The sequence below is a fragment of the Parasteatoda tepidariorum genome, chromosome 12 (genome assembly GCF_982258835.1).
Source record: "Parasteatoda tepidariorum strain Cologne lab strain chromosome 12, Ptep-v5.0, whole genome shotgun sequence".
NCBI lineage: Eukaryota > Metazoa > Arthropoda > Arachnida > Araneae > Theridiidae > Parasteatoda > Parasteatoda tepidariorum.
This window is the reverse complement of record NC_141766.1, coordinates 31596802-31621350: the sequence shown is the minus strand read 5'-3', so window position 1 is coordinate 31621350 and position 24549 is coordinate 31596802. Positions and strand designations below refer to the sequence as shown.

The window sequence follows — 24549 nt, the reverse complement described above, 5'->3', positions numbered from 1 at the left end:
AAACCCCTTTTTTTCTTCCGCGTTGTGATTAACATCTAACAAGAAACTGGCTAGTTTATAATATGAGAGGTCCATGACATTGAAAATGAGCGTGGATTGTCCAGATCTGCCCTCAGAGCAGGGTTTCCGCTACGGTAGCTTTTTTCGCAAAATGCGAAAAGACCCCTCAAAAATGCTAAAATTCAACAAAGCATTTTCGCATTTTTGCTAAAGGATTTTACTAAATTCCATTAAAAAAAAGCTTCTGCGAAAAACCATGACGCTAACATCCATGAAAAAAACTTGATCAAGCAAGAAGGAGAAAAAATCTAAATATCTTTCGCAAGAAGAACCATGACGCTAGCGTTCACGAAAAAAACGTGATCAAACGAGATGAAGCATAGCGATCAACAAAAATGGCAAGTGCTAATTTAATTTATTCTTCTTTGAATTTATTTATTCTTCTTTGAAAATAGATGTTACAAAATGCTCATCCTTAGGTACAGATGGACCTTCAGTTATGACTGGTGTTAGAGCGGGGGTTGCTGCTCTGTTCAAAAACCAAAATCCGCATTTAATTTCAGTACATTGTGTGGCTAGCATTAGCCGTGAGCCAAGCAGCGTCTGAGAATGCTTACCTGGTAAAGTTTCAGGACATAATAAATAGAATTCACTCTTATTTTGAATGCTCCCCTGCAAATACCAGGCGATTGAAGAATGTTCAAGATATCCTTGAACAAAAATCAAGGAAATTTATAAAGTTATTAACAACTCGGTGGTTGTCTTTGGGGAATTCAGTTACAGCTCTGGATTGCAACTGGCAAGCTCTTGTTAGTGTTTTAATGGAAGACAAACGTCCTGTTGCTCAAGGGTTGTTAAAAAATATAACTACTTTTTTGTTTTTAGCAACCACTGCCATCATGAATGATATCATGTTCAACATTAATAAATTAAGCCTCATATTTCAAAAATCTAATTTAAATTTTGAATATGTTCAATCAAGTGTGAAGGCTTGTATTTCAAGTTTAGAAGAAATCAAAAATGGCACCGGCACTCTTTATATGAGTTTTTTAGATGATGTGCCTAAGAAGGAAAGTGAAAAACTTGAGTTTCAGGGCCATATAATTTTAGATGGACTGAAACAGAGGGAAATATTCCGTAATTTGATGCACAATTTTTTAAACTGTTTCATTGAAAATATTACTGATAGATTGGGAGATTTGGATAAAATCGAAATGTTCAATATATTTATACCTAGCAGGATGCCCCATAGTTCGGAAGAATTACAGCATTATGGTGTAAAGGAAATCCGTTGCATTTTCAATTTGTTTTCGGAATCTCCCAGAAAAGATTTTCAGTTTACAGAAACTGAATTACTTTGTGAATGGGGATTATTTAAACACATCTTAATGCAACGATGTAAAAACATGTCATTTAATGAATTACTTTTATTTTTATATACCAATGATGTGTCTGAACAGTACCCATTAATAACTTCTGTTATAGAGTATTGTGCAACAATGCCAATGCACACTGTTGACTGTGTTTAGCTGCCTTAATTTGATTAAAACTAATATTCGAAACAGGTTGTTAATCAACCATGTAAACAATTTGTTAATGATTAATATTGAGGGCCCTGAAAGTGCATTTAACTTTCAAGAAGCATTTGTAAAATGGGCAAACATGAAAGAAAGGAAGATTGTTAATTATAAACCAAAATGTTTTGATAAATAATAAATGTGTTTTTTTTTTTTGTTATAGGTATTCTTTTTGATATTCTTGTACATTAAGCTATTCTTTGTCAGATAACTTACAGTACTTGTTTGATATAAAGTAATTTTATAAGCCTAATGGCATTTTAGCATTTTGCTAAAACTTTTTTTCAGATTTTAGCTTTTTTGCTAATGAATTTTTAGACTCAGCTTAAACCCTGCCTCAGAGTCTCGATTGCCATTATTTATTTGTCGCTAACATCATAAATAGGTTGATAACATATAAAAACAAAAATGCTGACTCATTATTAACACCTTGACAGTTTTTCTTCCCGTCCCAACTGTATATATATAAAAAAAGCTTTTGACAAATAATTATGTATTCAAATCACTTACTAAAAACAGTAATTAAAACTGTAACAAGACAGGATTAGTTTTTTTTTTTTATTATTAATAACTGCGTTTAACATAATACTACTATTCCATCGCTTTGCACAGTGGGCCAGCATCCAAGGTTTCGTGGCCAAAGTTAGTCTTTCGATAAAATTTGCTTCAAAATTTGGGGTTTTTTATTTAGGGTTTTTTTATGTGCAGGTAAATTAAATTCATAGTTAAAATTTTGAAATACACTAAAAATACCCAAAAACAAAACAAAATGGCTGCTGAAATATGGCGAGCAAAAAAAAAATATATATATATATATATATATATATATATATATATATAGTGCGTTTAAATAATTAAATATAGCAATGAAAATATAACTTTCGTAATTTTATATTAAAAATGATCGAAAAGCAAATTATATTTCCGAAGTAATATTACAAAATAACGCGAATTAATTACAAAATAACGCGAAAGCATGAAAAAAAAAACATAATTTTTGTTTTTCGGTATATTTAGTCCACCTTTGCAATACGAGCAAAATGGGGTAGGTTTTTTCGAAAGAAGAAACATCAAAAAAGACAAGAAAAAGAAGTTTAGCTAATTACCTCGTGGAACTTATTGGAACTAAGTTTCGAAAGTCATTGTAACATTGTAAAATGTCAAATGATAAGATATAAACTATAAGTTTGTTAGAGTATTAACTAATCCAACAAATTGAAAAATTTTACTATAATTTCAGACTAATTACTCTGATAAAAATGTAACAGTAAGGTGAAATTCCTATATATATTTCTGAAATAAAAATTTAAAAGTTACATTTAAAATAATTTTTTTACATCGCTACAACTTCAAGGTGTAAAATTAAATCGTGTTTCAGTTCAAATCTAACCATAGTATAATGTAATCAAATTAAAAAAATTATGATAATGTGGCTCAAATTAGTGCCATATTAAAATTACATTCGCATTATTAAGTTACATACTTTTTTTTAATTAACAGTGTCTAAATTAATACTACTATTAATCGCTTAATATTTACACTAATAGAAAGGTCAGTCTAACGTTGAGTATCGCTGCTTCGAACCATGATATCGTGCAACATCGCTACAACTTTAAAGTGTGAAATTGAATCGTGTTTCAGTTAAAATCTAACCATGAAAATGGCAACTTTAGATCAATTAGGTTTTACTGTTTCTGATTTTTTTGGAAAAGTAATTTATCGTTGTCCTGCAAGTCAAAATACATGAATACAACGCTATTTGAATAGAAAGAAAATTAAGCAGTTGAACAATTTTTAAAGAATTTGAAAGAATTTTCTTAGATTTTTATGAAATATTTTTACTAAGTGATATTTTTCGAGCCATAAAACGAATTGTTAAATAACCGTAGTGATTTTATAGTTTTAGTTAAATTCATGTTACTATATTCAATAAAAAAGATATTATAGTATTAATTTTTTTGAATAGAAAACCTTTCTGAATAAATAATAAAGATTTAGTGCATATAAAATAGATATCAGTAAGATGCAAAATTTAGTAAATATTTAGTGTATATAAAATAGATATCAGTAAGATGCAAAATTTAGTAAATATTTAGTGTATATAAAATAAATATCTGTAAGATGCAAAATTGAGTAAATATTTAGTGTATATAAAATTTTGTAAATATTTAGTATACATAAAATTTAGTAAATATGTAGTGTACATAAAATAGATATCAGTAAGATGCAAAATTTGAAGTAGTTAACTTAAGTTGAATTTTTTAAAAAGCGCAAAAAGATATTTTGTTGTAGAAAGCTATTACATCTTTAAAAGTTAGTTGAAAACAAAAAGACGCGGTAATTTTAAAATCAAAGATGACAAAGGAGCAAACAAGCCTAAAAACTTTTTTTATTTTAAAAAAAACTTTGAAAAATGCAACAAAACAGAATAAAATATAATAATTTTAAAAAAAAAACCTTGACGCTTTAATTTTTCTAAACAGAGCGTGAGAAACTTATATGAACATGAAACAAAAGCCAAAATTGTTCAATCAATTATTCATTGAAATCATTTTTTCAAAACCTGGTGCAAAATAAGTCCATCATAATAAAGATTAATTTAAATGAAAGTATTATTCGAAATCTAAAGGAAATGCTTTGAGATGGCATTCAATTAACAAACAAAGGCTATAAGTGAAATTAGATCAACTAGAACTAAATTTCTACATAAAAAGCTGCAACGTTTATAGGAACAATTGTACCCGTATTCAATGAATTTTCACAACTACAGTAGTTGGAAATCGCACAATTTTTTTTTCTTCATTCTTTCTAGTTTGAACAAAATAAAATTCTTTTGTTCTTCTAAAAGTGGCCTATTTAAACTATGGAAAGCAATGTCGATTCATAGGATAGGTCAAATCGAAAACAGTGGGAAAAATCAATCATTTAAGTTTTTTTTAAACTACATTTTGACAAAAAATAAGAAAAACACTACGTGTGAACTTTTCCAAAAGGTTTTTAAGATAGTACTTTAATAGAAAGATAGTACTTTAGTACTGATTTAGTAAGTACTATTAAGATAGTACTTACTAAATCAGTTTGTGTCAGTAACAGATTAAGATTCATTGGATTTTATTCCAGTTTTAACAATTTTAATTGTTTTGATCGGTATCCGATATGGATTTATCGAACTTTTCTTCGACTTCACACAGTTTTTATTGCGTCGAAATTATCGGGGTTTGTTTTAAGCTACTACAAATAAATATTTTACAAAAACAAAGCTTATAAAAGTAACAAATCATATATTTTGAACAAAAAAATTCTGATTAACGCAAATAAAGTTGAGAAATAGACAGTTTGTTTTAGTAACAGATTAAGATTTATTGGATTTTATTCCAGTTTTAACAATTTTAATTGTTTTGATCGGTATCTGATATGGATTTATCGAACTCTTCTTCGACTTCACACAGTTTTTATTACGTCGAAATTATCGGAGTTTGTTTTAGACTACCACAAAAAAAAAATAATTCAACAAAAACTAAGTTCGAAATTCTTATTAAATCAGTTTGGTTCAGTAACAAATTAAAATTCATCGGATTTTATTTGAACTTTTTTCAATTTTAATTGTTTTGGATCGGTATCCGGTATGGATTTATCGGATTTTTTTTCCCGATTCACCTCAGTTCTTATTACGACAAAATTATTTTTGTTGGTTATAAACTACCACAGAAAAATTAATGATGTTACAACAAAAAATATGTTTTGATAAATACAAAAGCAAACTATAACACTCATAATTATAAACAACTAAATCAACATATAATAAAAGGTTAACCCTTTCGTTACGAACGCGGAATTCAGCCGGCATTCTGCGCGATGTCCCGCGCGTAGGAGCGCCTATTTAATGGGCGCTCGTACACATACTCAGAAGTTTATCTGCCTTTTTTTAAAATTTATTATGAATAAAATTACTAAGAATTTTTTTAATTATCCCAAATTGCATATTTATTTATCAATTGTAATGTAACACGGAAATAAGTATAACCGACATGCGACATGCACATTTCAGTGGCGTAACGCCACTGAAATGTGCGAACACTGAAATGCCGTTACGAAAGGGTTAATTGCACACTGACAATTCAGAAAATTAAAAATAATTAAAATACAATAAAAAGAAACTTACCTACTGAAAATTCATCTATTGCAGACAGAAAACCTATATCATTCATTCTTGCTTCATCAGACATTCCAAGAAATCGATTTCTTACGTCTTTTTACGTCATTTTTAGAAGAACCATATAAACCAGGTTGTTATAATTTAAATAATTTAAATCAGTATCAATAAAAAAATCGTTGTAAGTAGTTCCTTTTTGTCAAGCATGATGAAAAGCTTCAAAATCTGGAAGCTTTTTGAAATGTTCAATTAAAAAAACTGGGGAAATGCTTTGAATAGTATAAGAAGCATCACCTATTCTTTTTCTAGAATCAACGTTTTGCAGAAGTTTTAGGTCAAAGGCTAATAAATTTATATAGGGTGTTACGTGACTACCACCCTTAATGTATATTTTCACAATCCTTGCTAAAATAAACTGAAGAAAGTACGCAAATTAATCAATATTTAAGTGAGGAAGATCACAAAAACTAATGAAATATGTGGAATTTCAAACCTTGAATGTGTTGTTTTCTTTTCATACATTTCTGATAAAGGTTATAAAAATAAATATTATGGACGGTAATTAAGAAATACCCTATATAATTAATTTTTTGTAATACCTTTGAGTTTCTGAGCAAACTAAAAAAGGACTTAATAGATCAATTTAATAATCTATCAATGTGGTTTTTTCAAGAGAGGACACAAAAAAACTCTATTAGTGAAATAATCAACTTGACAACATTGGTTTCGATACCAAATTTGGATAGTCCGAGTAAAATATTTTCCTTAACTAAACAGGAAATCATAAGTAAAAATACTTATTAAAACAAGAAATAAAACTTGATAAAATCAAACATGTCAAATAAAGCATTCTGTGACTTCCGCTTGCTTGGATACGATTGAAAATAATTAGCATGCGTAACTAGATTATTAAAAAAAAATATGCTGCGTGATGTAACAAACTCTTTTTAATGTCTTCGCTGTTGTTAAATTACAGTTTTAATCACATAAATTATGCTTAAAATAAATTTTATGATACATGATATAACATACTATTTTTTAAGGTTTCCGCTATTGCTAAATTACAGTTTTAATCACCTAAAAATTACAGTTAAAAACGCTTTTAATCACATAAATTATGCTTAAAATAAAGTTTATGCTGAATGATGTAACAAACTATTTTTCAATATCTTCGCTATTGTTAAGTTAGTTTTAATCACATAAATTATGCTTAAAATAAAATTTATGCTGAATGATGTAACAAACTATTTTTTTATGACTTCATTATTGCGAAGTCAGTTTTAATCACATAAATTATGTTTAAAATAAAATTTATGATGCAGGATGTAACAAACTATTTTTTTATGACTTCATTATTGCGAAGTCAGTTTTAATCACATAAATTATGTTTAAAATAAAATTTATGCTGCAGGATGTCACAAACTATTTTTTAATGTCTTTGCTTTTCTTAATTACTTTTAATCACATAAATTAAAGTAAAATTTATTATATAAAATTTATGCTGCATGATGCAACAAATTATTTTTTTATATCTTTGCTATTGTTAAATTAAATTTTTAATCATAATATATTAATTAAATTGAGAGGAAAATATTTTAATTTAAGGTTTTTACAATAAATAGAAAAACTGCAACTTTTTACTTTGTTCTTTATTTGTGTTCCGAAAAATTTTAAAGCATTGTAAGGTTTTTCAAGCGATAATTCCAAAGTGCTGATATTCATTAAGCACCAAGTACTAATATAACGACATTAATTCAAATTCATAATACAGCAACAAATTAAGTACAGCAACACATTTTGAAAAAAAAAAATTCAAAATAAAAACGCTATGTATATTTTTAAATCATTTTTCCTAATTGATTTAAGTCAATGTTTTTTTTAAACCAGATTATTTTAATCTTTTTTTTAAATCTTGATTTAAATCAACTAACTTTACTAATTTATCACGTCCTACAAATAAATATATGCTTTTCTTTCTTTTTTTTACCAATTATGCTTAATTATGATGAAAGAAGCAACATTTACATCACTTTTGAAAATTGAGATATTAATTTGAATAACTGAATATTGAATATCACGTCCTACAAATAAATATATGCTTTTATTTCCTTTTTTTACCAATCATGCTTAATTATGAAGAGAAAGAAGCAACATTTGCGACATCACTTTTGAAAATTGAGATATTAATTTGAATAATTGAATATTGGAATAGCCAAATGAAAACATTTGTTTAAACACTCTTTAAATTTAAAAAGTTTTAAATTAGACAAATAAATATTAAAATACAAAAACTCACCACTGAAGTAGCAGCCAGTTCGCAACCAACTTTCAACAAAGCATCAGGGCAAATCCTCGGCTTTTCAGTTGCATTGACTGTTTCGTTGTCTTTTTTCCTCAAATTTCTAACAAAGGGTAATGAAGAATTCTTGCAATGCAATCGCAAAAAGCATAATTTCGCTAAAGCATTATCGTGAACAGACTCTAAACAAGAGTCAGTTTTTCGACTCATAGGAAACTGCCAAGAAAGTGAAACTGTTCTTCGGAGGGAAGTTGCGCAAGAACAACTAACTTTGCGAGAAACAACTCGAACAGGAGTCGTTCTTACAAAATTTTTAGAATCCAATTCCAATTTTTCCTGTAATGGTGTTTTATCAGGCAGCTTAGTCTCTCTTGCTGTTAATTCACAATAGGACAAGCTTTTGCGCAATGAGCCGAACTTCATGTTTTCAATTTTACGCTTGCTTCCGCGGGACCATTTAACTAAATTAGTAGTCGGCTTTACAGCCATTTGAACCTCAGAAGATTCATCTTTGGCCTTTTTCTTTAATGAATGTAACGATAAGGCTCTAGTTAACTGTTTGATGCTCAAAATTTTCCTGGTTAGTGCTAAGCGCTCATTTCGGGAAGCAGCCTGATTAGAATTTTGAAATTGATTTTGGTTATCAGTCAGAGAGGTATCAAGACCGTAAGATTTTTTAATGCATTCCTCAGTTATGTAATCGTTAGAATAAGATTTTTGCGAAAAATTATATTCGGAGGGGTACTTGGAACGCTTATCAGTGGATATGTTTTTTAAAAAGGTTGAGGTTTTAAATTCTGGAACAGTCTTCCTTGTTTTACAGTTTTCGAAATTTGATTGAATTTCTAACGCCGTTTTAGGTTTGCGACAGTCATTGGAAAATTTGTCACAGCCTTCATGAAAGAATGACCCTGCATTTTCATCGACCTGAATTCGACCACGGTCCGGATATATAGTATCTTCCTTCTCCTGTCTGACCAACGAGCCTTGACGATTTTTCCTGCCAGTTGATTCTTTATTACTGCAACAACTGGAAGTTCTTTTAATGAACAAGCCTTTTTGTTCATTGTGTTTTGAAGACGGATCCTCACTAATTTCAGAAGAATTTATGTGTAAGAATTTTACCGGACTATCAGTCCTTCCATTACAATTAGTAGATATTTCACTTTCCCTGACACTAGAAAGAGACAACGAACGCCTTGATTTACGATTTTTTGATTTTGGAACATTTTCAGCCTCGAAGACAGGACCATCTCCAATGAAAAATACGGGTTTCCGTTTGTCTTTTTGCTTTTGAATCCAATTCGAAACTTTACTCGTCACTCCAGTTTGAATTTTTGAATCAGTCAAATTTCCGGAAATTTTTCCGTTAACTAATTCAGCCATTTCTCTTGCCGTTAACTTTGTACACTTTTCGGTATTATCCAAGTTAACATTTGATTCCGTCTGTGTTTTACTTTCCTGTTCGGTATATGAGCGATGAAATAAACATAGACTTTTATCCCCATCGCAAGCAGAAAGAGGAGCGTTTTTCAAAGAATTAACATCAGTATAATGTATATGTTGCGATGATTTAAAATGTTGATGTCTGCTGCGGTTGGCAGGTTGTTTATGCGGTGGTCCTAACTCAGTAGACTGAGCGCAATCAGTACATAATTTTGATTTTATTTCTTTCATATTCATTGAGAGCTTGTCATTAATTAAAACATCCGACTCAACAGACAAAGTAATTTTAGCAGACTTTAAATGATCAGAAATACGGTTTTGATAAATATGATTTGAAAGAATATCATCAGAATTTTTGTCACTAACATCACTTACTGCAGGAGAGTCGTTGCAATTAACCTCATCAATATATTTATTCACCTTATCAGGCAAGTTAACATTTGAAACTTTTTTGAACGCTTGAGATAGACTATTTGGACACTTGCGCACATTTTCTTCAAAATGTTGATCTAAATGTAATGTTGACCTATACTCGCGACGCTTTGGATTCATTGAGGAATCAGATGGCAGATTAAATTTGCTATGGATTGGAAAGGAAGAAACAGATTCTGGTGGGCATTCGTGCAAATGAGAAGTGCTGATTGCTCGTGCTTTTGACGAATATAAGTTGTTTCGTAAATAAAGTCCTTTTAATGAATGAACATGATCCTGGTTACCACTAGCTGAAACATACCGAGTAAGTTTCACTCCTTTAGCTTCTGGAAGGGAATCAAGCTTAACCCTGGTCTGTCGCCGAAGATACAGAGTCTCTGCGTACTTTCGTACCGAGTCTCGCATTGCTCGTGAATTGTATCTACCCCATGATGCATTAGGATCATGCTCTGGACTTTTCTGAGCTACAACATCTGAACCTTTGCTAGAACAAGAGTTAAGATATAAATTTCCATCAGGTAATGTTTTGCGTCTGCTTTTGTTCCTTTCTTGTATGTGGCTTTTCGATACACGGGATGATTCAGATCTAAGCATAGCAGATTTAGGTTTTGGAATAATTTTTGTTTGGTCAGAACTAAAACTGCAAGACTGCATTTCGTTCATAGCACTCTCACCAAAATGATATTGAAGAGAACTCTTTGGTCTGCCAAGAGCAGACCTTCCAGACAGCGGAAATTCATGCTTTACATTAAAATTATTATTTAAATGGGCGTTGGGATGATAGCTTACACTAGACTCGACAGTTGAAGAGCGAGTTGAATCGGAAATTACTGACAAACTATCTGAATCTAAACTGTCATTTTCACAATCGTATTTCTTAAAATAAACACCGGTAGTTTCAGTTTTAATATTTTTTGAGGACAATTCTTGAAAAGGAATGGAGGAATAACCATCAACAGAGACAACCTCGCTTGTAGAATTTCCTGCATACTTATCAAAAGACAAATCATTATTATACGCCTCACATGACAAAGATGAAAAATTACTATCATCACCAGATGATGTTCTGTTTTTATCATCTTGTTTCATTCCTACATTATCAAGCCCGATTGCTGGACTCCTATATCCTTCCAGTTCCATAATTTGAGCCCAAGCACTAGTTGAAGTTTTTTCAAGTTTGTTTGGTGCACTATCACCCGACAAACTAGATGGTGGTGATGAGTTAACCTCTGATGCACCATCATTTCTTGAATTATTAAATTCAATCTCCAATTCATCTTCAGAACTAGGAGATATAGCTTTGCCTGGTTTATAGCGTACTAGAATTGTGTTAGTACTTCGCTTGCCGTTTATAACATTAGATTTAAAGGTTGTCGTTGTAGTACAGGTCCCCCCAGTCTCAGCGGCAGCAGCGAACCCTGAACCTTCGCCACTAACAACAATCACTCTATTTTTATATTCTTTTAAAGAAGGGGGGCTATCACGCGTTTTATGATTTGTTTTGAGATGAAATGATAAAGTGGCATGTGATGGGACATGCTCAGTGGCGTCGACAGCTGAGTTCGACATAGAGCATCGTTCTTCAACCATCACCTGCAAGTTTGCATTATTTTTAATAAGCAGACTTTGAAAGCTGCAACGCGATCCAGGATTATCTCTTGAAAATTCACTGCCACTGCCCGATACACATAGTAACATTCTGGTAAAATCATAAATTAAATTCTTAAAAAAAGTGAAAAATTAATTAAAATTTGTATTCATGTTAACGAAAGAAAGTAAACTTTTCAGCGAATTCCTAATTTTTTCATTGTAATTCATTAGAATTTTTTTTTTAATCCATACCTTTAACAGTTACTATAAATTTTTCATTCGTATAAAATTTTTATAGGAAAAAAAAAACTAAATATTATTAATGTCGAAAATAAACTCTAAACATTACTATAAATTTTTACAATTTTATAAAAAAAACATTTACTATAAACTTTTACAGATACTATAAATTTTTCATTCGTATAAAATTTTTAAAGAAAAAAAAAACTAAATAATATTAATGCCGAAAATAAACTCTAAACATTTAACTACAACAAACTTAAGCTAAACCATAAAAAAATTTTAAAAAAACTAGCTAAAATAATTAAAACAGTAAAAATGCATTTGCTAAAATAAATTTTTTAAACTCTCAACAAAATCTACCAAAGAGTTATAAAATTCAAATTAAAAACTAACTTACAGTTACTGTAAACAAATTTCTACAATCCAAAATGAAATGTGTGTTTGTTTACACACTAAATGTGTGTTTGTTTACACACTGCTGCCGCTAAGACGTATACAAGGCACAAAACACATCATTCAATGATAAATCCTCAATTAGTACGAAAGCACTGCACAAGCACACAAGTAATCCAAATGATACAATTCCAAGTAGATAATAATTGACAGTGGGCGATGATGTAAAAAAAAACTCTACCGTTCCAAATGAAAGAACTATCGAGTTCTGAAGCCTTACAAGTCCGAAACCATCAGACTGCACCTGCACACATACACACATTTACGCACGCACGGGTCTGACACGAGTTCCGAACATTCTGTTCGAAACATTCATATCAGGTCGATTTCACCTCCGCACTTTAGTCTCTAGCCGGCTTTACCGCGAGGCACTAAATGTTTTTTTTTTTCTTCTCTCTTCCTTTAAATTTATTTTTTTGTTGTTTGTTTTTTAATCATATAATCACCATACACAGACCAGTTCAACAACCGTGTCAGTAGCGAGTCGATTTTGGCGAAAGTCCATAGAAGTTCATGTTCATGATGGGCAACAGCAGGACATCAGAATAAATTAAAAAGTGAGCAGCATCGCGATCGTTTGCGTGATAGTGACTATCCAACGAGCTTTTCGGTATGGAACTGAGCTCGTCGAATAAAAAAAACGAGGTCCATGGTCTTTGCTGTATGAATAGGGGAAGAAACTAGTGTTTGTGGCATCGCAGAGGGCCTAAGCCAGGTCAAGGCCGGTAAGAAAAAGCATGTGGGTGTGTAGGGGAGATAGAATCAGGTAGATATGTCGTAAACAAATTTATACAATGGGTGAGATGTTTTTTTCAAAATGGAATTTCCTTTCATTGAAGGTATACATTACAGCAAATGAAAAAAGATACAGTGCAGAATTGGTTACATAATAGCGCCAAAACAACTTTACACTTTCGTTTATTTATTTGCAAGTGAAATTATAGAACACAATAAAACGGATGCTCAAGCTAAGGTATGAAAGGATAATGAAAAATTTAATTTAAATTGAATTTAGATTTCACTTATTGTATTATTATTATTGTGTTTAAAAGAAAAATGATGAATAAATTAAATTCATTTTCGTTCTAAGTATTTATTTGCTATTAAAATTATTTGTAGATTCTCTTTCTGTAAGTAAGCGTAAAAGGTTAGTATACATTAAAAATAAATAGATTTTAGATACAGTGCAAAATATATTTTTATTTTTATTATTGAGTTTAAAAGAAAAATGATGAATAAATTAAATTCATTTTCGTTCTAAGTATTTATTTGCTATTAAAATTATTTGTAGATTCTCTTTCAAAGGTTAGTATACATTTAAAATAAATAGATTTTAGATACAGTGCAAAATGTCTTTTTTATTATTATTGTGTTTAAAAGAAAAATGATGAATAAATTAAACTCCTTTTCGTTCTAAGTATTTATTTGCTATTAAAATTATTTGTAGATTCTCTTTCTGTAAGTAAGCATAAAAGGTAAGTATGCATTTAAATTTTAAAATAAATAGATTTTAGATACAGTGCAAAATGTCTTTTTATTATTATTATTGAGTTTAAAAGAATAATGATGAATAAATTAAACTTATTTTCGTTCTAAGTATTCATTTGCTATTAAAATTATTTGTAGATTCTCTTTCTGTAAGTAAGCATAAAAGGTTAGCATTTAAAATAAATAGATTTTAGATACAGAGCAAAATGTCTTTTTATTATTATTATTATTGAGCTTTAAAGAATAATGATGAACAAATTAAACTCATTTTCGTTCTAAGTATTTAAAAATAAATAGATTTTAGATACAGTGCAAAAGATATTTTTATTTTTATAATTGAGTTTAAAAGAAAAATGATGAATAAATTAAACTTATTTTCGTTCTAAGTATTTATTTGCTATTAAAATTATTTATAGAATCTCTTTCTATAAGTAAGCATAAAAGGTTGGTATACATTTAAAATAAATAGATTTTAGATACAGTGCAAAATGTCTTTTTATTATTATTATTAATGAGTTTAAAAGAATAATGATGAATAAAATCATCTAAACATTTTCTTTAAAAGTATTTATCTGCTAGTAAAATTCTTTACAGATTTTTTTTTCAGGTAAATGAGCATAAAAGGTTAGTATAAATTTAGAATAAATAGATTTTATGAAATGCGCTAAATGTATATTATTGAGTTAAACAATGATGATTAAATTCCTTTAAACATTTTCTTACAAAATATCAGCAAAAATAGCCGAAATTAGTTAGCTTAAAGAATACAATAAAACAAGAACTTTATCCTAAAATAATTATCGATAAGTTTATATAAATTTAAATTCAATTCTAAATTTAGACAAGGTCTTATATAAAAATAAATGTAAAACTCCAATAAAATACAAAATTTATTTTAATAAAAATAAACAATTTATGACTCACTTTCAAATTAAAACTCACTTTCACTCTATTTGAAAGGGAATTTATCTTAACATAATGAAGCAAATGCTCTTTCTGTAAATAAGTATGACAGATCAATATTAATTTAAATTATATCGATTGTAAAAGACTGAGAGAAATTTGTTTCATTTATTAATTTTCAATTTAAAGGAATTATAATGAATAAATTCATCTCAACATTTTCTTACAAAATATCAGCATAAATATTTAAAATAATTTACTTTTAAAAAAAAACAAAAAGCAAAACTTTTTCCAAAAATAAGTATGAAGTCTAGATAAATTCAAAGTTTAACTTCAATATTATTCATTGTTAAAAACTTACATCTACTAAAGTTCCAAAATTACTTTAATAAAGCTAAACTTATTTTGTTCAAAATTTAAAAAAAAAAAATTTAAAAATTATAAGAAAATAAATGAGATATAACAATATTGATAATTCTACGTCATAATTATATAGTATAATGCAAAATTTCATTTAGTTTTTTAGAACAATTTAGTGTTAGTTGAGAAGTTGGTATATGTTTTACAACTAAATAATAAAAATTAATATAGCAAAAATAAACAAGTACCTAAAAAACCATTTTTTCTGTTCAAACTGCAGATCATATATTTAATATTTTCGAAAATTAAGAGATTTGTCAGTAGTAATAGCAGGCATATATGCGGCGGAAGTGATGGGCAGTCAAGGGGTGCTTATTTCTGCCCCAACCGGAAGTTACTTATTTCTGCCTCGCCTACAACCGGAAGTTGCTTATTTCTGCCCTCCTATGAACCGGAAGTTGCTTATTTCTGCCCGCATGCTTATTTCTGCCCGCCTGAAAATCGAAACTTCGTCTGCAGCGTCATGGGGAGCTTATTTCTTTTTTTTCTTAAGCCTAATATATTTTTAGTTTCGGTTTCTGTTTTTAATATAGTTTCGTTTCTTAAATAATATTTTTATTTATTACTTTTTGAGGGTGGCAACATTTAGAAACTTTGTTATTTGGGGGAGAAATTGTATATTATGATGTTATGACGTCATCTTTTATTACATAACACATAAATGCGTTTGATCTAGTGGCGCCATCTATGTGAGAATTTAAGAAATAAAATAACTTTAAATCTATTTTAATATTTAAATCTGTTTTAATATTATTTATTAAATATAATTAAGGCTGAGGATCGAACTCACGCCATCAAAAAAGCCTTCGTGGGTCAGTAGTTGGATATCATAACCACTGACCCACGAATGCTTAGTTAGATATGTGTTAATAAGTTTAACTTTTGTATTCTGAACACGTGTATAAATAAAAAGGATTTGATATCGATATCATCCTACAGTTTCATCGATATATTTTTCACTTAACCTTTGACAGTTATTAAATAATTATTTCTGCCCCTCTTAATGTTATTATAACTTTCTCTGGGTGGCAACGGCACTGATCATACACATGTTAACTGATAACATATAACAAGCTAGATCTTGGGGCTATGACGCATGTGTTGAATTCAGTTCCTTTCACTTGCGCTGGTAAATAGTTAAGCATGTGACAGTTTAACATTTTTCTGATTGGTTGTTAGAGTTATACTTTCATGATTTGGCAACTAGAAGGATAGAGTGACTTAATTTCCCCTACCCCCCTCTTATATTAGTATTTCACTTGTTCTTCTGTTGTGTCTCGATTAAGTTTTCGAAAAGTTTTTCAATTCACCATTTCGTTATGGACGGTTATTTAAAGAGAAAACATGCTGAAACTGAAGTAAGTACTATTGATTTCTTAGTAATTTACTATGCTTTTAAATTTATTGTTAATAGAATTGTTTTATTTTAACTTCTAGCACTAATTCGTTTTTTAGGCAGAGCATGTGACAAAACTTAGTTAACTTTAAAAATTTTATAACTACGTTATTTTTATTATATTGATGATAAATAGTATATTGATAATGTTAAATAGTATTATTTATAAAACTACTGAGATGCGTTAATCTGTATCTTTAATTAACCAAGAGAAAGTAAATTGTTATGTACATTTTAATTAATTATTTTTATTTTGTTAATAATAAAAATTACTCATCTTCTTAGTTACAAATTAGGAATAGTTTTAATTTTTTTTTTCATTACGTAATCTAAATGAAGTTAATATTTATTAAGTATGACTACTGAGAATATTAAAAGTATTAGAATTAAATGTATATTAATTTTAAATTAATAAATATTAGTTTATACGATTAGATACTTTTATCCCTATCGTTTGGATTTACGGCTATCAATGTTGTCATTTTTGAACCCAGAAGACAATGGAACTCCTAGATCTTAAGACAATACATGTCTTCGAAGAGGACTTTGTGAGTACCCATGTTATATGAGGAGGAAGACTACGAAAACCTCCTACCCTTAGTCCGACGACAAATAGTGGGATTGGTTTCGTTAACCAGTATCCTGTGAATGTACAGAGATCAGAGGAAAACTTAAGGTTTTAATAAAATAAATTTGAATAATTTAAGAAATACTATATGAATTCTAATGGTGTCATCTATACTTAAAATGTTAGAAAGAGACTATATTAATAACTCTTAATTTTAGTTATTTTTTAACATAAATACAGTTGATATAAACGACTATAATTATTATTTACCTATTTAATATTACCTATTATTAACCTATTCAATAAAAAAATATACCCTTTAATAATTAATACCAAAAAGTTTCATAAAAACTAGAAACTTATTACAAAAATATAAAAATTATTTTTGAAAAACTAGAAATTTTTCACAAAAACAAAATTTTTTTCTGAAATATTAGAAAATCTCCCTCAGAAATAAAAATATTTTCTAAAAACTAGAGCATTTTGTTAAAAAGAATAAATAACGACATATTTATATTATCAATTATATATTAAATTTCCTTAAAATTTCAAATGAATTATTTTAAATCTAAGAAACATGTAATGGGAATTTTTGCCGCTTTAAATTCAATTATATTAAAAACATGTAATGGGAATTTATCGTTTTATTACGTCGTTTTATTCAGTTATTACAATATACGATTCATTTATTACAATATTATTACAATTACGTCGTTTTATTCATTTACTTCATCGTTTTATTCGTTTTATTACAATTTAATATTATAATAATGCAAATAACTTACTTTATTTTCAAATTAGGAGGTAATGTTAAACTAACTATAGCCTTTCTATTTGAAAGTATATATTTAAATGATACTGATTACAGAACTTGAACATGTTATCTATTTCTCACAAAATTTTACAAAGATAATGTCTGTCCGGGACGTTTGGGGCTTATCCACGTTTTATCAATTAGTCATAATAGCATAGTGCTTCATACTTGTTATAGAACGTGGGAATAAAATTATTTCTTAGAAAATTGTTAAGAAACATATGATGTATGCTCGCAGAAGTGATTGGGTGAAACTTTGAATATAATGTTATTTATTTTATTAAAATATATTTTGTCTTTATTGATCATTTTCACATGTGAAAAAGTTTATATTATCAAGAAAAAATTACACTCTTTAATAATTAATAGAAAAAGTTTCAGAAAAATATATAGAATTTTCTGAAAAACTAGGAGATTTTAGCAAAAACTTAAATATTTTTATAAAACTAACAAATTTTTAACAAAAAAGTAAAAATATTTTCTTGAAAGAGAATTTTTTTTTTGTAAAAGCATAAATATTTTCTTAAAAGATAGAAAATTTTTAACAAAAAGTTAAAATTTTTAACAAAAAGTTAAAATTTTTTCTTAAAAGATCGAAAATTTTTCTAAGAACATAAATATTTTCCTAAAAGATAGAAAATTTTTAACAAAAAGTTAAAATATTTTATTAAAAGACAAAATTTTTTGCAAAAACGTAAATATTTTCTAAAAAGATAGAAAATTTTGTGAAAAAGTTTGAAGTATTTTTATAAAATTAGGAAATTTTTAACAAAATGTTTAAAAGATAGAAGATTTTTTGTAAAAACATAAATATTTTCTCAAACGATAGAAAATTCTGTTACAAAGTTTGAAATATTTTTATAAAACAAGTAAATTTTTTTTTTTGCAAAAAGTTGAAATATTTTCTTAAAGGTGAACGTTTCATATTTGTTTTTGTAAAACGATTTATTTTAGACAGAACTCAGGAGGTAAAGACTTTTACTTTGCAAATAAATTCTTAATCGTAGTAATCGAAAGGAGTTATGAACATTATCATAAACATTTTAACTGTGTGTTGTTAATTATTTTTCTTGGTGTCTCAAAATTTTCTTTTTTTTATTGTAGGAAGGAAACAGAAAAAGATTCTCAGCTTTAGTCATTGATTTTGAAGGTTTTCAACTTTCATCAGGGGCATACATTGTCAAAGAACTTGCTTTTCATGCTGTAAAAGGTAATTCCATTACCGGAGTGTGTACATTCCAACCACCGTTTCCGTTTGAAGAACTTCCAACACAACAGAAAATGCAATATTCTTGGACAGTCCGAAATATTCATCAAATAGATTGGAACCAAGGAGAATTACCCTACGTTAAATTTCATACTATGTTGACTTTTTTGTGTGATATGTATTCACATATCTATGTGAAAGGACTCGGAAAACGGAAATTTTTAGAAATTCTAACCGGCAGAGTGTTTTACAGTTTGGAAGATTTTGGCTGTCCTAAAGTAGATGAACTGATACCAACTTTTTCATCGTGCACTATACATTCACTAGATTTTAAGCATTGTGCTCTCGCTAAAGCGAAAGCATTTGGACGATTTCTACAAGACCTATAAATAGGACAAGCACTCGGAATTCAGCATAAAGTTGTTCCTGGAAGTAATATAGTAAATCTTATAAATGACTTTTTTGCGAAATAGAAAATCAGCTCCAGTGGGGGGAAATGTATTTTTAAAAACATTAGACGATGTTCAATTACCAGCAAATTTATATGTAAATAGAAAAATTGTATAGTAAAAATAAAATTTTTAAGAAAGCCGTGATGTATGCTCGCAGAAGTGGCGAGGTGAAACTTTGAATAAAAATGTTATTTATTTTATTGAAATATATTTTGTCTTTATTGAGCATTTTCACAGGTGAAAAAGTTTATATTATCAAGAAAAATGTCACCCATTAATAAATAATACAAAAAGTTTCAAAAAAATATCTAGAACTTTTTGAAAAACTAGGAAATTATTACAAAAACATAAATATTTTCTTAAAAGATAGAAAAATTTTGTTAAAAAGTTTGAAATATTTTTATAAAACTAGCAAATTTTTAACAAAAAGTAAAAATATTTTCTTAAAAGAGAAATTGTTTTTATAAAAACATAATTACTTTCTTAAAAGATTGAAAATTTTTAACAGAAAGTTAAAATATTTTATTAAAAGAGAAAATTTTTAGTAAAAACATAAATATTTTTCTTAAGAGATAGAAAATTTTGTTAAAAAGTTTGAAATATTTTTATAAAACTAGCAAATTTTTAACAAAAAGTTAAAATTTTTTCTTAAGAGAGAAAATTTTTTGTAAAAACATAAATATTTTCTGAAAAACTAGAAAATTTTGTTAAAAAGAAATAAAAATGTTACATTATTTCCTAATTCGTTAAGATTTTAAGATGATTACTTTAAGTTAGATCAATAAATATTTTCTATAAAATCATTTTAACATTAATTTTGAATCATGAAGGCAGGAGAATCCGTTGGTTCTATGAAGCATTCAGAGTGTGGGACAAGGACCCATATTTAAATACTACTTTCTACAAAGTTCATCCTCCATCCAGACTCCCATCTCTATGAATTCGTCGAAAAAACGATATATGGGACTCGATCACAACTTTCTTAAACACTTCCAATGCATTTTCACAACTCTTTTTCATCTTTTTATTGTTATTTGTGGAATGATCTATCTTCCTTTTTTCGGTTGTGAAAATGCATTGGAAGTGTTTTCCACTGGAGCTGATTTTCTATTTCGCAAAAAAGTCATTTATAAGATTTACTATATTACTTCCAGGAACAACTTTATGCTGAATTCCGAGTGCTTGTCCTATTTATAGGTCTTGTAGAAATCGTCCAAATGCTTTCGCTTTAGCGAGAGCACAATGCTTAAAATCTAGTGAATGTATAGTGCACGATGAAAAAGTTGGTATCAGTTCATCTACTTTAGGACAGCCAAAATCTTCCAAACTGTAAAACACTCTGCCGGTTAGAATTTCTAAAAATTTCCGTTTTCCGAGTCCTTTCACATAGATATGTGAATACATATCACACAAAAAAGTCAACATAGTATGAAATTTAACGTAGGGTAATTCTCCTTGGTTCCAATCTATTTGATGAATATTTCGGACTGTCCAAGAATATTGCATTTTCTGTTGTGTTGGAAGTTCTTCAAACGGAAACGGTGGTTGGAATGTACACACTCCGGTAATGGAATTACCTTTTACAGCATGAAAAGCAAGTTCTTTGACAATGTATGCCCCTGATGAAAGTTGAAAACCTTCAAAATCAATGACTAAAGCTGAGAATCTTTTTCTGTTTCCTTCCTACAATAAAAAAAAGAAAATTTTGAGACACCAAGAAAAATAATTAACAACACACAGTTAAAATGTTTATGATAATGTTCATAACTCCTTTCGATTACTACGATTAAGAATTTATTTGCAAAGTAAAAGTCTTTACCTCCTGAGTTCTGTCTAAAATAAATCGTTTTACAAAAACAAATATGAAACGTTCACCTTTAAGAAAATATTTTAACTTTTTGCAAAAAAAAAAAATTTACTTGTTTTATAAAAATATTTCAAACTTTGTAACAGAATTTTCTATCGTTTGAGAAAATATTTATGTTTTTACAAAAAATCTTCTATCTTTTAAACATTTTGTTAAAAATTTCCTAATTTTATAAAAATACTTCAAACTTTTTCACAAAATTTTCTATCTTTTTAGAAAATATTTACGTTTTTGCAAAAAATTTTGTCTTTTAATAAAATATTTTAACTTTTTGTTAAAAATTTTCTATCTTTTAGGAAAATATTTATGTTCTTAGAAAAATTTTCGATCTTTTAAGAAAAAATTTTAACTTTTTGTTAAAAATTTTAACTTTTTGTTAAAAATTTTCTATCTTTTAAGAAAATATTTATGCTTTTACAAAAAAAAAATTCTCTTTCAAGAAAATATTTTTACTTTTTTGTTAAAAATTTGTTAGTTTTATAAAAATATTTAAGTTTTTGCTAAAATCTCCTAGTTTTTCAGAAAATTCTATATATTTTTCTGAAACTTTTTCTATTAATTATTAAAGAGTGTAATTTTTTCTTGATAATATAAACTTTTTCACATGTGAAAATGATCAATAAAGACAAAATATATTTTAATAAAATAAATAACATTATATTCAAAGTTTCACCCAATCACTTCTGCGAGCATACATCATATGTTTCTTAACAATTTTCTAAGAAATAATTTTATTCCCACGTTCTATAACAAGTATGAAGCACTATGCTATTATGACTAATTGATAAAACGTGGATAAGCCCCAAACGTCCCGGACAGACATTATCTTTGTAAAATTTTGTGAGAAATAGATAACATGTTCAAGTTCTGTAATCAGTATCATTTAAATATATACTTTCAAATAGAAAGGCTATAGTTAGTTTAACATTACCTCCTAATTTGAAAATAAAGTAAGTTATTTGCATTATTATAATATTAAATTGTAATAAAACGAATAAAACGATGAAGTAAATGAATAAAACGACGTAATTGTAATAATATTGTAATAAATGAATCGTATATTGTAATAACTGAATAAAACGACGTAATAAAACGATAAATTCCCATTACATGTTTTTAATATAATTGAATTTAAAGCGGCAAAAATTCCCATTACATGTTTCTTAGATTTAAAATAATTCATTTGAAATTTTAAGGAAATTTAATATATAATTGATAATATAAATATGTCGTTATTTATTCTTTTTAACAAAATGCTCTAGTTTTTAGAAAATATTTTTATTTCTGAGGGAGATTTTCTAATATTTCAGAAAAAAATTTTGTTTTTGTGAAAAATTTCTAGTTTTTCAAAAATAATTTTTATATTTTTGTAATAAGTTTCTAGTTTTTATGAAACTTTTTGGTATTAATTATTAAAGGGTATATTTTTTTATTGAATAGGTTAATAATAGGTAATATTAAATAGGTAAATAATAATTATAGTCGTTTATATCAACTGTATTTATGTTAAAAAATAACTAAAATTAAGAGTTATTAATATAGTCTCTTTCTAACATTTTAAGTATAGATGACACCATTAGAATTCATATAGTATTTCTTAAATTATTCAAATTTATTTTATTAAAACCTTAAGTTTTCCTCTGATCTCTGTACATTCACAGGATACTGGTTAACGAAACCAATCCCACTATTTGTCGTCGGACTAAGGGTAGGAGGTTTTCGTAGTCTTCCTCCTCATATAACATGGGTACTCACAAAGTCCTCTTCGAAGACATGTATTGTCTTAAGATCTAGGAGTTCCATTGTCTTCTGGGTTCAAAAATGACAACATTGATAGCCGTAAATCCAAACGATAGGGATAAAAGTATCTAATCGTATAAACTAATATTTATTAATTTAAAATTAATATACATTTAATTCTAATACTTTTAATATTCTCAGTAGTCATACTTAATAAATATTAACTTCATTTAGATTACGTAATGAAAAAAAAAATTAAAACTATTCCTAATTTGTAACTAAGAAGATGAGTAATTTTTATTATTAACAAAATAAAAATAATTAATTAAAATGTACATAACAATTTACTTTCTCTTGGTTAATTAAAGATACAGATTAACGCATCTCAGTAGTTTTATAAATAATACTATTTAACATTATCAATATACTATTTATCATCAATATAATAAAAATAACGTAGTTATAAAATTTTTAAAGTTAACTAAGTTTTGTCACATGCTCTGCCTAAAAAACGAATTAGTGCTAGAAGTTAAAATAAAACAATTCTATTAACAATAAATTTAAAAGCATAGTAAATTACTAAGAAATCAATAGTACTTACTTCAGTTTCAGCATGTTTTCTCTTTAAATAACCGTCCATAACGAAATGGTGAATTGAAAAACTTTTCGAAAACTTAATCGAGACACAACAGAAGAACAAGTGAAATACTAATATAAGAGGGGGGTAGGGGAAATTAAGTCACTCTATCCTTCTAGTTGCCAAATCATGAAAGTATAACTCTAACAACCAATCAGAAAAATGTTAAACTGTCACATGCTTAACTATTTACCAGCGCAAGTGAAAGGAACTGAATTCAACACATGCGTCATAGCCCCAAGATCTAGCTTGTTATATGTTATCAGTTAACATGTGTATGATCAGTGCCGTTGCCACCCAGAGAAAGTTATAATAACATTAAGAGGGGCAGAAATAATTATTTAATAACTGTCAAAGGTTAAGTGAAAAATATATCGATGAAACTGTAGGATGATATCGATATCAAATCCTTTTTATTTATACACGTGTTCAGAATACAAAAGTTAAACTTATTAACACATATCTAACTAAGCATTCGTGGGTCAGTGGTTATGATATCCAACTACTGACCCACGAAGGCTTTTTTGATGGCGTGAGTTCGATCCTCAGCCTTAATTATATTTAATAAATAATATTAAAACAGATTTAAATATTAAAATAGATTTAAAGTTATTTTATTTCTTAAATTCTCACATAGATGGCGCCACTAGATCAAACGCATTTATGTGTTATGTAATAAAAGATGACGTCATAACATCATAATATACAATTTCTCCCCCAAATAACAAAGTTTCTAAATGTTGCCACCCTCAAAAAGTAATAAATAAAAATATTATTTAAGAAACGAAACTATATTAAAAACAGAAACCGAAACTAAAAATATATTAGGCTTAAGAAAAAAAAGAAATAAGCTCCCCATGACGC

General features: G+C 27.9%; 3 protein-coding genes across 3 annotated transcripts in view; 1 reads left to right on the top strand and 2 right to left on the bottom strand.

The window, feature by feature from the left end:
* Positions 1-12938, bottom strand: part of RhoGEF3 (Rho guanine nucleotide exchange factor 3) — a 134201-nt gene extending 121263 nt beyond the window's left edge. Inside the window, exon 1 of the mRNA XM_087155808.1 lies at positions 8027-12938. Coding sequence (XP_087011934.1) covers positions 8027-11605 — 3579 coding nt within the window. The 5' untranslated portion in view covers positions 11606-12938. The remainder of the gene's footprint in view (positions 1-8026) is intronic.
* Positions 12939-15903: 2965 nt separating this feature from the next.
* On the top strand, positions 15904-19647 carry LOC147801002 (uncharacterized). The gene is made up of 2 exons (XM_087155944.1): positions 15904-16362; positions 18887-19647. Exons 1-2 carry the CDS (start codon positions 16324-16326, stop codon positions 19376-19378), a joined length of 531 nt encoding a protein of 176 aa, XP_087012070.1. The 5' UTR covers positions 15904-16323; the 3' UTR covers positions 19379-19647.
* An 891-nt stretch (positions 19648-20538) lies between these two features.
* LOC147801001 (uncharacterized) lies at positions 20539-24108 on the bottom strand. Its single transcript, XM_087155806.1, has 2 exons — positions 23650-24108; positions 20539-21124 (listed from the first exon to the last, which is right to left on the bottom strand). Exons 1-2 carry the CDS (start codon positions 23686-23688, stop codon positions 20633-20635), a joined length of 531 nt encoding a protein of 176 aa, XP_087011932.1. The 5' UTR covers positions 23689-24108; the 3' UTR covers positions 20539-20632.
* Between the last annotated feature and the right edge of the window lie 441 nt (positions 24109-24549).

Bases quoted from the DNA above. Each gene is read 5' to 3' on its own strand.
- LOC147801002 (XM_087155944.1), top strand. From the start codon at position 16,324: ATGGACGGTTATTTAAAGAGAAAACATGCTGAAACTGAA. The intron at 16,363-18,886 runs GTAAGTACTATT...TTTTTATTGTAG, and splicing joins GAAAACATGCTGAAACTGAA to GAAGGAAACAGAAAAAGATT.
- LOC147801001 (XM_087155806.1), bottom strand. From the start codon at position 23,688: ATGGACGGTTATTTAAAGAGAAAACATGCTGAAACTGAA. The intron at 21,125-23,649 runs GTAAGTACTATT...TTTTTATTGTAG, and splicing joins GAAAACATGCTGAAACTGAA to GAAGGAAACAGAAAAAGATT.